The 15,744-nt window shown below is 39.6% G+C and overlaps 1 protein-coding gene across 2 annotated transcripts in view; it reads right to left on the bottom strand.

The window, feature by feature from the left end:
- Nucleotides 1-6,117: 6,117 nt before the first annotated feature.
- The window catches only part of LOC146005270 (sodium-coupled monocarboxylate transporter 1-like), a 64,433-nt gene continuing 54,806 nt past the window's right edge, over nucleotides 6,118-15,744 (bottom strand). For both annotated transcript variants that reach the window (XM_083144383.1, XM_083144384.1), the window contains exons 12-15: nucleotides 14,344-14,430; nucleotides 13,867-14,030; nucleotides 11,987-12,206; nucleotides 6,118-6,221 (exon numbers count right to left, since the gene is read on the bottom strand). In XM_083144383.1, coding sequence (XP_083000509.1) covers nucleotides 6,123-6,221; nucleotides 11,987-12,206; nucleotides 13,867-14,030; nucleotides 14,344-14,430 — 570 coding nt within the window. In that variant the 3' untranslated portion in view covers nucleotides 6,118-6,122. The remainder of the gene's footprint in view (nucleotides 6,222-11,986; nucleotides 12,207-13,866; nucleotides 14,031-14,343; nucleotides 14,431-15,744) is intronic.

Genomic DNA, 15,744 nt, shown 5'->3' with positions numbered 1-15,744 from the left:
AATTACGACGTTTCGAGAGATAACTTCGCTCTTCTTCAGGTCTCGGTGTTATAAGCAATTCATAAAGTCATTGCTTCATCAAAATATTTATTCCATAGTCAACAGGGTCAAAGGTTAGGTGAAATGTGAGCGGGGTTAAAAAGTATAGGAAGATCGACTACACACTGTCAATTTACGTGCTTAAGTTAAGTTAAAACCTATTATACAAACTTACTTGTCCTTCTGTATAAATTTAATAACGTAAAAACCTTTAAAATTCTAAAAACCGTTTACTATTTCACAGTCAAGTTAAGTTTCTCCGTAGAAATGTTCAGCGAAAAATGCAGGCTTGACCAGTACTCGAACCCGGGTCTCTTGTATACCATGGCGTTGCTCTGTGCTACCAAACCGGCCTGGACTCACCTGATTTTCTGTCGTCGTTGTTTTACCTGCGTGGTGCTACCACAATGGTATCTGTTGCCTTTGAAACACAATAGACTTCGACGTTGCCTGATTCCTCCCAGTGTAGAGATGTTAATTATTGAAGATTCGAGTCCTGGTCGAGCCTGCATTTTTTACTGAAAATTTGTACGTAGTACAGTAGGATTCATGAGTATTACTTTTCAAATTGTCCATCACTTTTTCATTAATGTTTCTCTTACATCCTATATGGTTTTAAGCAATGGATTTTTAAGCATGCTGGTGCAGAAGTTGTCAACAGCTTGTTTTGGGTTTTATTTCAATTCTTGAAAAACTTATTGGGTCAAATAAAGTGCACGAACATGGTGATGGACAATTTTCACGGTAATACTCATGGATCCCACTGTACAGGGGTTGGACAAGAATATGGAAACACCTGCGAAGAAAAGCAGGAATGCTGTAGCTGATAAGGTGCTGGACTGCCTTTAGCTTCCAAACAGCCTGCAGTCTCCGATGAATGGACAAATACAAGTCCTGGATGGTGGATAATGGGATTTTGCACCATTCTTCAGGCAAAACATGGTCACAATCCTCCTCAGTGTCCTTCTGGCTCTGTCACTCAGTGTACATTTTCATCCACGCAGGTGTGTATCTGATGATGTCTTTCCGCACACACTATTATGTCATCATGATATTGGATAGAGTCCCTCTCGATATACCAAATGACATGGCTACTTTGGTAACAGAGGCGGCTGCAAGGGGCCACCAACAATTTGCCCTTTTTGAAACACTGTCAGCTCAGACATGATTCAGTGTCGACTGCACTGCATGCTATTTACAGCGCAACTGTCAACTCCTACCAGTCCATGAGGGTCCTATCTCAAAGCACAAAACAAAAGAATGTCTCACCACGTCCGATTTTAAGTGGAAAACTTGCATTGATATCACCCGTTCCGATGTCGTGGTGTTTCCATATTTTTGTCCAACCCCTGTACATCTCCTGTGTGTGCCTAATCTTCAATATTTTTTTCTTCATTAGCAATACATACCTCGCAAAAGCTACTGGTATCCAAGGTCTTCTTTTGTGCACTAATTACACATTTGTGATTTGACTTGTTACTATCCTATAACTCTCAGTTGAGTCTTCGCATTTAGATGATGCATGCACATGTTTCACTGATTAGTGGCCAGCCAGTCCAAACAATACTGGAGAAAGTAATGTTAAGCAGTGCTTCAACCTGTTTGTTCTGTTCTGATAATAATGATTATCATGGTGGGTGGGGACCTAGGAATTTACATGTATGTCTCGATACTCACGTTTCTGTCCTTAGCGAAACTCCAAGAGAAGTATTTTATTAGAATGAAACTTTCTCAAAACAGGATGCAATTTATACACACTATACACTAAAAAATGCTAGTTCAAACATGATAAAGTTTATCATACTGTTAATCATAATTATTCATAGTTTTATATGTGAAAATTTGTTGGTTTTCCCATTTCAAGAACAAATGTGCTATAGTGGAACCACGAACAAAACAACCTGCGCAGACCAGCGACTCCTGTGCACCGTACCCCTGCGAGTAGGAAGGGGGAGAGTGGACCATGCTTCCTTATGGCCCGAGGTGGAGGGAAGAAGGGAAAGCTGCGTGGGGACTTTTCGTCCCAAGGTTTTTTTCCTTGTGGTCGATCTATACTCTTCTAACCCTTACTTCTCTCTAGCCAGCCGGCCCCCGTTTCTTATTGGTTAGCATACCATGCTATGACACTAGTTGTCCCGGATTCAAATCCTGGCCTGGGCATGGATGTTTGTGAGTGTCCATTCACCAATTTCATCATATCATCACTCATCCTCATCTTCACAAATTAGCCAAAAGTAGCACAAAAAGCGAAGTAAAATAAGGCAAATCAATCAATCTCTCTAGCAAGATCGAACCCTGGGTGCAGTGTACACATACTTATTGGAATTAATCAGTTAGCATTTTTATGAATATATATTTCTGTACTCATTGATTTCTTCCAGCTCATTTGTTTTCATTATTGTCCCAAACATTTTATTGATATGGAGATGGGACCAATGATTGGCCTAGTGAAATATTTATACAATGAGGCAAATGCCTTGTACATTTTCTTAGTGTTACCAATGCAAATTTGCACCAGTAGAATAATGGATGTTCGAACAAATTCTCCAGGAAAGACACATTCATTTGTGATATACGAGGTTTGGCTAGAAAAAAACCGGACTGATGCTATGAAATATTTTATTCGGCATTTTGTACAACAGGAACTTTCTCTCCTTCAAAGTACTCCCCTGCACGATCTGTACACCGCTCCATACGAATTTTCCTTTGCTGGAAGCAGTGTTGCCAGTCATTTTCGGAGATCATGTTCATTACATCCGTCGCTTTTCTTTGCACAGCTTCTACTGTCTCAAATCTGGTTCCTTTTAGGGCGAACTTCACTCTGGGGAATAAAAAGAAGTCACAGGAAGCAAGGTCCGGTGAATACAGCAGATGTTCTAACACTGGGATGCCATATTTAGCCAAAAATGTCTTCACTGACAGGGCCGTATGGACAGGAGCATTGTCTTGGTGCAGAATCCATGACTTCCGTTGCCACAAATCAGGTCGTCGTCTTCTTACTCGCTCACGAAGGGTTTTCAGCACATTAATGTAATGATGTTGGTTTACAGTTTGACCCTCGGGTACCCAATGAATGTACACAATGCCTCGAATGTCGAAAAAGACAATCATCATGGCTTTGAATTTGGACTTGCTCATGCGAGCTTTCTTGTGACGTGGCGAACTCGGGGGTCTTCCAATGCATTGATTGGCGCTTTGTGGCAGGGTCGTACGTGAAAAACCACGATTCATCACAGGTTTTCACTCTCTCTAAAAATGTAGGGTCTGTTTCAATGTTCTTCAAAGTGTCCGTACAAATGTTCACTCGAGCTTCCTTCTGTTCCAATGTTTGTTTCCATTTTCGACGTGCATGGTCGTCCTGAACGTGGGTTGTCTTGGATCATTTCCTGTCCTTCTTTAAACCGTTTAAACCACTCAAACACTTGTGTGCGTGATAAACACTCATCCCCGTACACAGATTTTAACATGTCGTACGCTTCTGTTGGGGATTTCCCCAGTTTGTAAAGGAACTTCATATTGACACGCTGTTCCATTTTAATACTCAGCATTTTTCCGACGGAGCACAGATGCACTTTCCGCTTTGTCCAAATGCCACAGCGAAACTGAGAGGCCTGCACCCAGGGCAATTAGTCATTCTGTAGGCAGGGTATGGTAGTATAGAATCATGCATTGCTCAACCTTCGCGCATTCGTTGTTTGCCAATAGCAACATCAATCCGTTTTTTTTTCTAGCCAAACCTCGTACTTTGTAAGCACAAAATGTTGATAAGAATCGCACACATATTCAGGAGATGGATTCAAATTAAATAGTTTATATGGTTTGTTCCCCACATGTCTTCAGCAATCTGCACCCTGGATTGACAATATTACACACTATTATTATTTATAGGGCTATGGTCACTTTACACTGAATCACAGTCACAATGTGGCCCATATATGAATGTCTTCCAAACAGAAGAATTTTGAAGAGGTTTTCTCGGGAATATCAACCAGGTGATTTCTGGATAGGCTTCTGAGCTTTCGAGAGCTAACGTCACTCTCATCTTCAGAGATTCAAGGGGTGTAAGGGGTGACCTTCCACATAGTACACCCAATTGTCAACCTCACTTCCACATAGTACACACTGGACTGCATTTTGCAGACTAAGATTCTGGTGACTGGCCCTATGGCCAGTATAATTCTGTATGTTGTCCTTATGTGTGCTGAGTGTCTCTTTACAGCCTCAGCTTTTAGCCGGTCAGAATATTTTGGTTACGACACGACATTACAGTTATGCTATTTTATTTCTAGTAAGGGGCTGGACCCCGTATAAAGTGACTGGTGCAAAATAGCCTACGTGAAGTGGAAGTGTTTATGTATTTAATGTGGGAAGAGTACAGTGTAGGTGGCGGGCGAATCAGGTGTCAAAGAATTTTCATTCCAATTCGCGATTAAAATTACCACTTAAGAGCCAGTGTCGCCTCCAATATGGCTGCTCTATGTAGGATAAATGTTTGTTTACATTCAGCAGTAGTACGTAATAGCAGCGTGTTGTCATTGCTGGGATGGAAGAAACGTTTAAATTACGCGATATTTTTAAATATTGCAAATGCTATGTGAACTCCAGGAACTATAATGAAGATGAAACTGTGCTGAGAGCGAAGCATTTAATTATGATAGTCAAAAATAACACTGAAAATGCAGACGAAACTAATGTATACACACTGGTTCTTCAAAGCAGTGCTGTTTCATCTGCACCTTGGTTGTAACTGGAGCTCTCAGAAATGATTAGAAAATAAAGCAATTCACCTGTATTGCAAAGCTTGGCAGGAGAAAGATGTAAACATGCCTTTGCAATTCTTTTTCCAAAGAGGCAGGCTGGTTTAATAACAACACAGGATAATAATAATAATAATAACAACAACAATTTCATTGAGGCTATCTTCAGTCTTCACTGAAAATTAACTTACTGCATGGAACAGCAACATTAACATGTCTATTTCCTTTTTCTGACTTACCTTTATGATTACAGACATTATTTAATTCTCTAACTATTTTCATCTTCGCACTTAATCAACTTGCACCTGTTCCAAATTACATACATACTACATCGTTTTCAAAGAAAAAAATGTTGTATTCATAAAGAACAATTTAAAACTTACTTTCATGGTAATAAAATCATCTTTCGGAAAATAAAGTGAACAGACTCGTTCATTTTTCGTAATTTCCTTGCTGCATTTCAGTTATGCCAATCTTGCCAATCTGTTCTGTTTTCCCTTTATTTACAAATTTAATTTTGTTGATTCCACGGGATGGAAGACACATGTAAGCTTTTCACTTGTCCTGACCCACAAAACGTTTTAGGGCAAAAAACTGAATAGTAGACGTTACTTTTTCGCGTGTTCCCCATGCTTTGAATGGCTTCAACACAGCGAAGTGTCCTACATGGAGTGGTTCTGAAAATCTCACCAGATGGCATATCGGATAATTTTAATCGCAAATTCAGGGCGAAGAATTTACTTGTAGTATCCCTGGAGGATGAAACAAGCTTTGAGTGACTTCTCCTGCCTTGATGCCCCACTATTCCAGTTCCATGGGTATTGGACACTGTCCTTACTCGGGAGAGGGGTGGGCACCTGATTTTTGTCCATGTGTCATCTTTGTTGTTTGTAGGCAGCAAACTTATTTTCTGTATGCTGCTAAATCTGGGAGAACCATGCTTGAAAATGGTTCTCTGGGCCCTGATCCCTGCGTGTGGGACCAATATACTGCTTACTAGTGTGTAATAATTACTTTTCATGGGCCTGTGGCCTAACGCAAAGCTTACATGGGTCTCGGGGTAGCACACTACTATATCAGTGGATATTATTGTACCTAAAAGGTTCCCTTATCCGTGACTTCCTCCTCGAGCAGATAAAATGATATCTCCTATATCCTCTTTTGAGATTAACACTTATTCACAGCAAACTAGATGTGGATGTGAGGAGTATATACTAAGTACCCTTGATGAGTGGATACTTGTCATCGAAAACAAATATCGGGCCTACATATATGCAAGTCTTCTTTCAACACACACAAACAGAATTTGAACAAAGTCATATGGTTTTATTTTTTTATTTCCTGTTCTTTATTGATTACTGCAGAAATTGTTAAGTCTTCTGGATCAAGAAGTTTCAGTTTGGTTTGTGTTGCATCATTAACACCCTGTAAAAAGTAAATAAAATGTAATTTATTGTTAACTATAAATGCAAACAAATTTCAGCAATTTTATTATTCTCTCAAAAATGTGTATAGTTATAGTTCTACTGAGGTAACTTGTATCATATGATTGCTGTATTCTGTCAGCTGCTGCATCAGCATCTTGACCACATAACAAAAGAAATAAGAATATAGGTATTTACGCTATAATGTGATGCTACATGCTTCATGTAGAATTGCATCTTTCGATACACAAGAAATGCAGTAAACATTTCCTGTAACATTATTACTAGAGTTACCAGATATAAATTGATTGATTGATTGATTGAGTTGGTGTTTTAGGTCCACTTTTTGCACAGTAAGGCTAATCATGACTGGACCTACAGTTTAAAGTAGGATCCTAACCACTATGTGCCTCCATCGAGTATCGAACCTGGGACCCCTTGGTTACAAGGTGACAATGCTGCCACTGTGCCATCGGGAAGGCCCTGTTACCAGATATCATTTATTTTTTTCATCACACAATTTTCATTAAGAAATAAAAGAAGAAAAACATTGTTTTATTTGGTTAAAAAATCGCAGGGAAATGAGAAAAACAGACTTCTTAGTTTAGTATGCTTGAAATCATATATATTGCCAGTGCTTTTTTTGTGGATTAAGGTTCAAGTTGGTTTGTTATTGTTAGTGTGGTCATCATAAGAAATACTCAAAATATTGTGGTTTGTTCATAAATGCTTGTGCTTCCATTCACACACACGTATACATTTCTTTCATTAATTTATTTTTAAATATTAGTTCTATTCCCACCCAGGTTGTAGCCAAGGGTATATGGTGGTATATACCATATACCATGCACCTTGCTCTTTACAATGTACCTTCTCCTATAATGTGAAACTTGTACTTTCATTTTGTTTATTCTTAATTATTTATAAAATTTTACCATTACTTCAGCGAGCTCATTTGGTCATATACTTTTGGCTTTATGAGAAAGCCCACGAGTTGAACAGTGTATGCTTGAGATATACATGAAAATACATATTACTGAAAAACCACCATGCTGCAAGTGTTTGTGCACAACATTCTAGTGACAAGATTGGTGTACCAATAGGTCAATTTGGAGTATTTTGGAGTAGACAGGTAGAAAGAAGCTCCTTAAGAAGACTTTATTGCTGCATGTAAGTAGTACAGTCTTCAGTTTTGGAGTATTTTAAGTTTCTACCAAGTTTTTTCATTTTTATTATTATTAGCAGTGGTATTAAAGTTATTAACAGTATACAAACTGACAATTCACAAAGTAATTATCAACATGAAAATAAAATACAACAATATGCTGTACTCTAGCTTATAAAATACTACTGCGGCCTTACATTTAAATGCAAACGTTAAATTACATGTTTCATATTTATGCCAAATTTGAGTATTCATCATCAGTATTCTACCATCAATGGCTTTCTTATTTTTTTAGAAAAATGATTTCATACACATATTTCATGAAAAATTCCATTCAACACTTCACAAAACTCAGCATATTACCCCCTGAAAATGTTTGGACTAAAGGAGTGGTTTCCAAAGTGTGCACCATCCCAAGTAACCACCATCGTTGGGCGAATGTCAGTTTTTACGTGGGAAAGGTTGGCTTACGTTGGTTGGCAAATTGACGTTGGTCTTATGTTGGGCCAACGTTTGCCCAACCATGGAAACATGAGTGAAAATCAGTTTTATAAACAACTTTTTAACGCTAAGACAACTTTCATGAGAATGCTGAAAATTCTAGAGTGTAAAATAAGTGACATGGAACAGTGTTTCTTTTTGAATATTTCAGTCGCAGCACATACTGGAAATATAATATATTTTTAATGAAAGTAGAAGCTATTTTAAACTTGCAGTCACTCACCATTCCTTTGTCAGCCGCCATGCATGAAAGATGTGTTGGGAATTGCTTATTGTTTGTCTCTTTAGCCATAGCAGAACAAGAACATTTGTACAGGTATTCTTGTGAAGGTGGTTAAGCAATGTTATGTGCAGACTAAATTCCATGAAAGCAGACTAAATTCCATGAAAGGTGGAAAACTAAGGAAACTGTAGAAGGTTTTTGTGCTACCACTTGAAAACAATGATACCGTGTGACTGAGAAATTGCTGTGTATTTTTTTATTTTCATAAATAATTGAACTATTGTTTATATTTGGCCTCACAATAAATTATGTACACAGAAAACAACCTATCCATTCTTTAGTTTTCAGTATGTTGGGCGAACATAAAACCATACATTGGCCCAACGTAGTAAAACCATACGTTGGCCCAACGTAAAAACCACACGTTAGCCCAATGTTGGAACCACGGCCAAAATTACCGGCGGCCAACGGTATGTTTTTGCATTGGGCCAACCGTTGGCAAACCATTTTCAGTACAGTTGGCCCAACGTTGGGCCAACCACATTTGGTTACTTGGGATGGTGCCTTAGGGTGACCGTGGCTGGCTTTACATGGGTGTCGTGAAATGTTGCAATATTTTCACTGAAATGATATGATTGTTCCAAACATGTGCTTATTTATAGTAACTTTTACACATAAAATAGGTGTTTATTTTTTAACTTAAGGCAAGCAAACTAATCACCCTAATTGAGCATTGCTAGTGTTAGATAGGTCTACATGCTGACTTGGGTGCCGTGGAAAAATCTTGAAACACTAAGGGCACCGTGAAACGAAAATGTTTGGGAACCTCTGGACTAAAGCACTGTTCACCTATAGAAAGGTACTTGTTTGGTCTACCATTGTATACCATCAGAAAAAGCACAAAGCAATGTTATTTATCAGTTATTGAATTATGTATTCAAGAATTCATTAAAACGTTGGCCGCGGTGGCTCAGTCGGTAACGCGTCTGACAACCATGCTAAAGGTCCCGGGTTCGATCCCCAGCCGGTTCAAATCCGGGAACTTTTCTAACAATGGAAGCGGCCCCGGCGCACACCCTCCGTCAAATAACATGGCTACCTGGGGGAAACTCTGCGGGGTAAAGGTGGTCAGGGGCATGATGCTGATCACATCACCCCCACTCACGACCGGATCAAGAAAGTGTGGGGCGTTACCCCCACACCCCCTATATGCCTTCATGGCGTGGTGCTAAGCACAGGGGAACACTTTACTTTACTTTTTTACTTTAGAATTCATTAAAACTCTCATTACATTTGAACTTGTAAAATGTCAATTCTACATTATTTCTAACATTTCCTAGTGCAATATATGTATATATATGTGTGTGTGTGTTCACACATATATAGTGCCTTTCACGGCCGAGGTGAAGTAGCGGCTAGCACACCGGGAAACATCCAGCCTGGATGCAACATCGCAGTAACTGGAACCCCTAGCTATGTAATGAAATAAGCTCATACAATTACATTGATAATTTCAATTAAAATGAGCATGTACCTTGTTACAAGAGATGTCCTTGAAATTTATTCTAATGTATGGCTTCAGGTTTAAAAGTTTGGTAGCTCAACATGCAGATGTCATGAAAATGTTTGTTTCTTGTGCAAGGCGCCAGAGGGATTTTGAAGAGTATGTTCCAATCGTGCTCCAACGTCATCTAGTTTCTCCTCAATAAGCACACACCGTTTTACCCTTCGCTTCTTATCAAGAATACACCTGGTATCCCTAAATTTATTCACAAGTATCCGAACACTGTCTCTATGTGAAGCAGGAACATGTGGGAATTCTGCTGCAAAACATATTCTAACTTCCCTACAAGAATCCGTAATGACGTAAGAGTCATACATGCAAGTTAATGGTTTTAAATTGTATGGACAATGTGGCATTATTAGACTGCAGAAAAACACAAGTAATATGCAAACGAAAACAAAACAATATAAAACACTTTGTTACACCTTAACACTTCACAAAAACATGCAAACTGGACACCAGCTATCTGGATACTGAAGCACTGACGCATCCAGTGACATGGTCAGCGTACAGCTGTGTCTGTCTAAATAGCTGTCTAAATGCCGGCAGATGCGCTCTTAATTCCCGGTGTACTAATCTCTGCTCCATGGCCACCTCGGCCGTGAAAGGCATTGTATATACAGGGTGAACAGAAACTATAGGGACAAACTTCAGGAGGTGATTCCTGACAGGTGATGGAACAAGAAAGTTTATATCAACATATGTCCAGAAATGGACGGTGAGCCTGCAATAAAGCAATTAGTACCGGTACACATTACATGGCATGACTTTCATCCATGTTACAACAGGTGTTCAAAGTCGCCTCCATGCGATGCAATGCAAGTGTCCACATGCCGTATCATGGATTGCCTCACTCATTCGAATGTTCCAGCCTATACCTGAATAGCGTCACATGCTACATGGACACGCTCTTCTAGGGTCTGCACATCAGGAACTGGTTCAGCATACACAACACTTTTCAGATGACCCAAAAGGAAAAATCAAGGGGGTTTAAGTCCGGTGATCAAGCGGGCCATGCCACAAGGCCTACTCATCCGATCCATCTTCTGGGGTAGATGTTGTTGAGGTGATGACAAAGAATAATGCGAAAGTGGGCTGGTGCTCCATCATGCATCAGCCACATTACATGTCGTATTGCCAAACGCACATTGTGAAGCAAAAGAGGCAGAGTGTTCTGCAGGAATTCCAGATACATCTGTCCGTTAAGGCGTTGTGGAAGAACAAATGGTCCAAGTAGGTGGTCGCCAATAATCCCTGCCCAAACATTGATGCTGAACCATTGCTGATGAGACGATTCAACCATTCCTCGAGGATTGGCTGTAGCCCACAGATGACGATTGTGTAGGTTGACGATGCCATCTCTACCAAAGGTCGCTTCATCGGTGAAGAGGACTGACGAGAGAAATCCCAATATGGTGGTGGCCTGTTTGCAAAAACCAGTGACAAAACAGTTCCCTTGGAGGAAAATCCGCTGGTGATAATCCCTGCACACTTTGCAGGTGATAGGGATAGTAGCGGTTTTCATGCAGGATACACAATACCGTCGCTTGGCTTACACCATACTGGTGGGCCACTTGCCTGGAGCTTGTACTGGGGTTGTTCTAAATATCGTGTAGCACATGTTCCTCTAGATCTGGTGTACGCACATGCTGTGGCTGCCCTCAACGTTCGCCTGCATGAAAGGCCCCAGTGGTGCTGTCTGTCCTGGTACATGGCTCGATAAATCCGTGAAGCCTCTCGACCTTTTCCATCTACTTGACCGTATACGAAAACCATCTCGGCTTGTTCCTAGTATGAATAATTGACCATGGTGCTTTGACGTAGCTCTAATCACACAATCTACAACACAAAAAAGCACACTGTGAGTGGTGTTACGACAGGATGATGTCATTCTTCAGTGCCATCTACCTTGGCAAATATGCATTTCCGGACACATGTTGATATGAACTTTTTTGTTCCTTTTCCTGTCAGGAATCACCTCGTGAAGTTTGTCCCTATAGTTTCTGTTCACCCTGTATATGTATATATACAATTTACTGGGAATGATATGTCCTACATTCTGGGATGAATTTTATATCAGATCAACATATTATCAGTATTGATAAATTTTGTATTGGTACTATATCGTTGACAAAAAATTCATGTTGTCCATCCCTAATAAAATTATTTGTGGCATTATTGGTATGCTAATATTAGCTGTGTATTGCTATTGACTAATTAGTTCATCCTAGTCTTATAAATTTCCACTGCCAAACTTGATTAATTTGAAATAGTATGCAGAAGAAATCACAGTTAAAGAATCAGAACACTTACAGGTTTGCTATCAAAATTGCAACGTAAAACTTTTCGAATACGAGAAGGCAGCCTCTTGAAGAACCATCTTGCAGCGGGCGACAGGAGTTGAGGATCTAATTTTTGTGGATCTTGCACTCCGGAGAGCAGACTGATCGACATCGCAATCACAATGGTAAGGATAAAGCCCACTGGTGTATACCACATGTAGGACAACTTGTAAAGTGGAAATGCATCTTCCCTGGCAAGGTAATGTATCCAAATCAGAGAAAATCATAAATAACAAACTTTGATATACAACCTCTGACAATAAAGTTCGGTGAATGATCCTGAATATCGAAAGTAGAGGAATTCTTAATGAAACCTACCTTACTGTCCTTCGAAGTAGTCCCCTCCCATGGCTATGCACCATTGAGAACAGCTGCACATGTCCTGGAAACTTTTAGAAAAGTTTTCTTTCGGGATGGTGTTCAAGACCCTCGTCACGTTCCGTTGGATGTCTGGAATATCCTCAAATCTCTGACCATTCAAAGCGATTTAGAGGCATGGGAAGAGAAGGAAATCTGGAGGATTCAGATCCAAATTTCTTGCAATGCATTGCTACAGAGGATAAGAGCTGGTGTGTGAGGTACGACCCTGAAACGAAACGCCAAAGCATGGAATGGCATTCTCCTGCATCACCCCGTCGGAAAAAGGTCAAGTCGTAAAAATCACGCATCAAGACGATGCTTATCACTTTCTTTGACAGTGATGGCATGATCCACAAGGAATTCCTGCCGGAGGGAACAACAATTTTTCCGCCTTGGCCTTCTTCCGACGGGGTGATGCAGGAGAACGCCATTCCATGCTTTGGCGTTACGTTTCAGGGTCGTACCTCACACACCAGCTCTCATCCTCTGTAGCAATGCATTGCAAGAAATTTGGATCTGAATCCTCCAGATTTCTTTATCTTCCCACGCCTCAAAATCGCTTTGAAAGGTCAGAGATTTGAGGATATTCCGGACATCCAACGGAACATGACAAGGGTCTTGAACACCATCCCGAAAGTAGACTTTTCTAAAACTTTCAAGGACATGTACAGCCATTCTCAATTTTGCATAGCCATGGGAGGAGACTACTTCGAAGAACAGTAAGGTAGGTTTCATTAAGAATTCATCTAATTTCGATATTCAGGATCATTCACCGAACTTTATTGTCAGAGGTTGTAATTCCTAACCTTAATTTTAAAAAGAGAAAGGTTGTTTAAAATCTTAAGAAGAATAGAATGTGATTCATTAATAATATATAATAACCCATGGCACAACAGCGCTTGAGGGCCACATGCCTCAGCAAAGGGAGCTACAACCAGTTACGGGACACAATGAACTGCCCCAGTCATTGACAACCCACCAACATTAGGATATTGGGGAGCTATGAATCAGTACCATAACCAGTTCACAAAAACCTACAACAGCGACTGGGGGTTCATCGTGCTGACCACATCACCCCATAACTGGTCAGATAATCTACCTTTCGTGAGAGTGAGGTTGGCAGTCAGTAGGCAGGCATTGGTTCTCAGCAGCGGTTACACCAAGGGTTATTATTGTTATTATAATTAAGAAGGCCAACAAATCTTTATGTTTTTGGAATTTCAAAAAAAAAATAAAGGAGCCATTGTTGCAATTATTGACTGATTTTCTTCCTCTTTCCATAAATTATGTTACATTTCTTTAAAACAGCAGTTTTCTATAACCATGAAATGCATCAGAAATTGTTAATTGACAGCTAGTTCACAATTCAAAATCCAAACAGGGGTCTGAGAGACCCCTCTGAACCAGTCTTGTGATTATCAATGTCCATAGTAGTTTAAATTTCATTAGATCACAGCCGATATTTAGTAAATAATATTTTTTTCTACCTACCGAGGCATGGGCGCATTTGGTGTGATTGTTGCATTATAAAGACACCCTGCTGTAGAAACTGGTAGTCGAGGGTTTATTAACTGGCCTGAGGCAAAAGCAGCTTGAGCTCCAATTCCAATCCAGAAGACGAAAATGAGGCTTAAGACTGAGCCACAAAATGCACCCTGTAAGCATATAACAATATTTTAAAATCAAGTCAGCAATGTGTACAACAAAAGGGAATTAAATTATTCTTTGAAATATCAATGAAGTCACAAAAATAAGATAAAACACACAAAAGAATAAAAATGTATTACAAATTAATTATTTCCTAATCCAGTATAAAATTATCAACATTTAGTGGAGAACTTCAGTGCATAATCATTCGTAAAATATGAGATCAAATGCATACATTTCAGATAAAAACAAGTCATTTTCCCAATTTCCTAAATGCAAATATTTATGATAAGTATTATTAAAGAGATTTATCATACTTACAAGTGAATTGGCCCAAGGGAAAAACATTCCCAAGGTGAATAAACCAATAACACATCCACCAACAAGACCATGAATGCTCAAAGTAATCTAGAAGAAGAATTAAATACACACTTACTTTGACTTTTTTACAATTATAGTATATGGGACAAAGTGTTCTATTTATTTTAATATATGAAATATGTTTTGTATATGCATACCTAGGCATGTTGAGAAGAATATGACTACGCAAGGGTCAGTTTTTTAATGTGCAGTTAAAGTGTGTATTGGCAAATATGTGTGAGTCTCAGCTACTGGATGGGCCACAGGTAGCGGACAGTGAAACCCCCTTGAGATATGAGGGGGAACTGCAAAAATGGGAAACCCAAATAAGCAGTCCCGGACCAAGGCAGTAAGGCTGTCAGGGTATGGGAGAGTGTTCAGTGGCATGAACATACTCAGCAATTACTACCAATACCCATTGACAGCCGTGTGTCATGGCGAATAAACACCGCCATAAAAGTGGTTGCCCTTATGGGCCTAGAGGGATCCAGAAAGGCTAAGGGAGTTGGAACCCCAACAGAATAATAAGGGTGTATCTGAGAAGCCACAGGTGGCAGCCCCACCACCCAGGTGTAGGCTGTGACAGTCCTGATTAGCCAACAGCCAAAAACATAAAAAAATCGAGAAAAGAAAGAAACAAGCCAGACTGGAAATTTGAAACAAAGCGGGCTACAAATAGGGACATTTAATATTGGAACACTGACAGGAAGGATTGAAGAAATTGTAGATCTAATTGAGAAAAGAGGATCGACATCTTTGGAATGAGCAAAATGAAATGGAAAGAAAGAGGAGAAATGAAATTGAGGAAAGACTATAAACTGTACTGGGCAGGTACCGAAGAGAGCAGGAGAAGTGGGGTGGATTTGTAGTCAGATGTGGAATAACTGAGGAAGTAGAAAGGGTAAATTACGAAATAATAAAACTAAAAATGAATGTAAGAGGAAAAGTAATAGAAATAATTCAAGTGTATGCCCACAAACAGGATGTACAAGGAAGGAGAAAGAATGGCAAATTGTGATGGGTGATTTTAATGCACAAGTGGGAACAGACAGGAAAGGGTATATGGAAATACTTGGAGCAGATGGATGGGAACAGAGGAATGAGGAGGGAAGGAGGCTGCTGGACTTTTGTAAGAGAAATGAGCTGTTAGTAGGTAATAGCTGGTTTAAGAAGAAATATGACAACCATAAAATTATAAGATTCAGTTGGAATAATGAACAAAAGTCTGAAATAGATTATATATTGTTAAACATGGAAGTAAAGATGAAAATGAACATCATTAAAGTAATACCCAGTGAGAACTTAGACAGTGACCACAGGCTACTAGTAGGAGATGTGAAGAGATGAAAAGTAAAACATAGA

This window comes from Lepisma saccharinum, chromosome 23, assembly GCF_977018435.1.
Source record: "Lepisma saccharinum chromosome 23, izLepSacc3.1, whole genome shotgun sequence".
In the NCBI taxonomy this organism is placed as follows: domain Eukaryota; kingdom Metazoa; phylum Arthropoda; class Insecta; order Zygentoma; family Lepismatidae; genus Lepisma; species Lepisma saccharinum.
The sequence above is the reverse complement of the archived record's forward strand: the minus strand, read 5'-3'. Positions and strand labels throughout refer to the sequence as shown.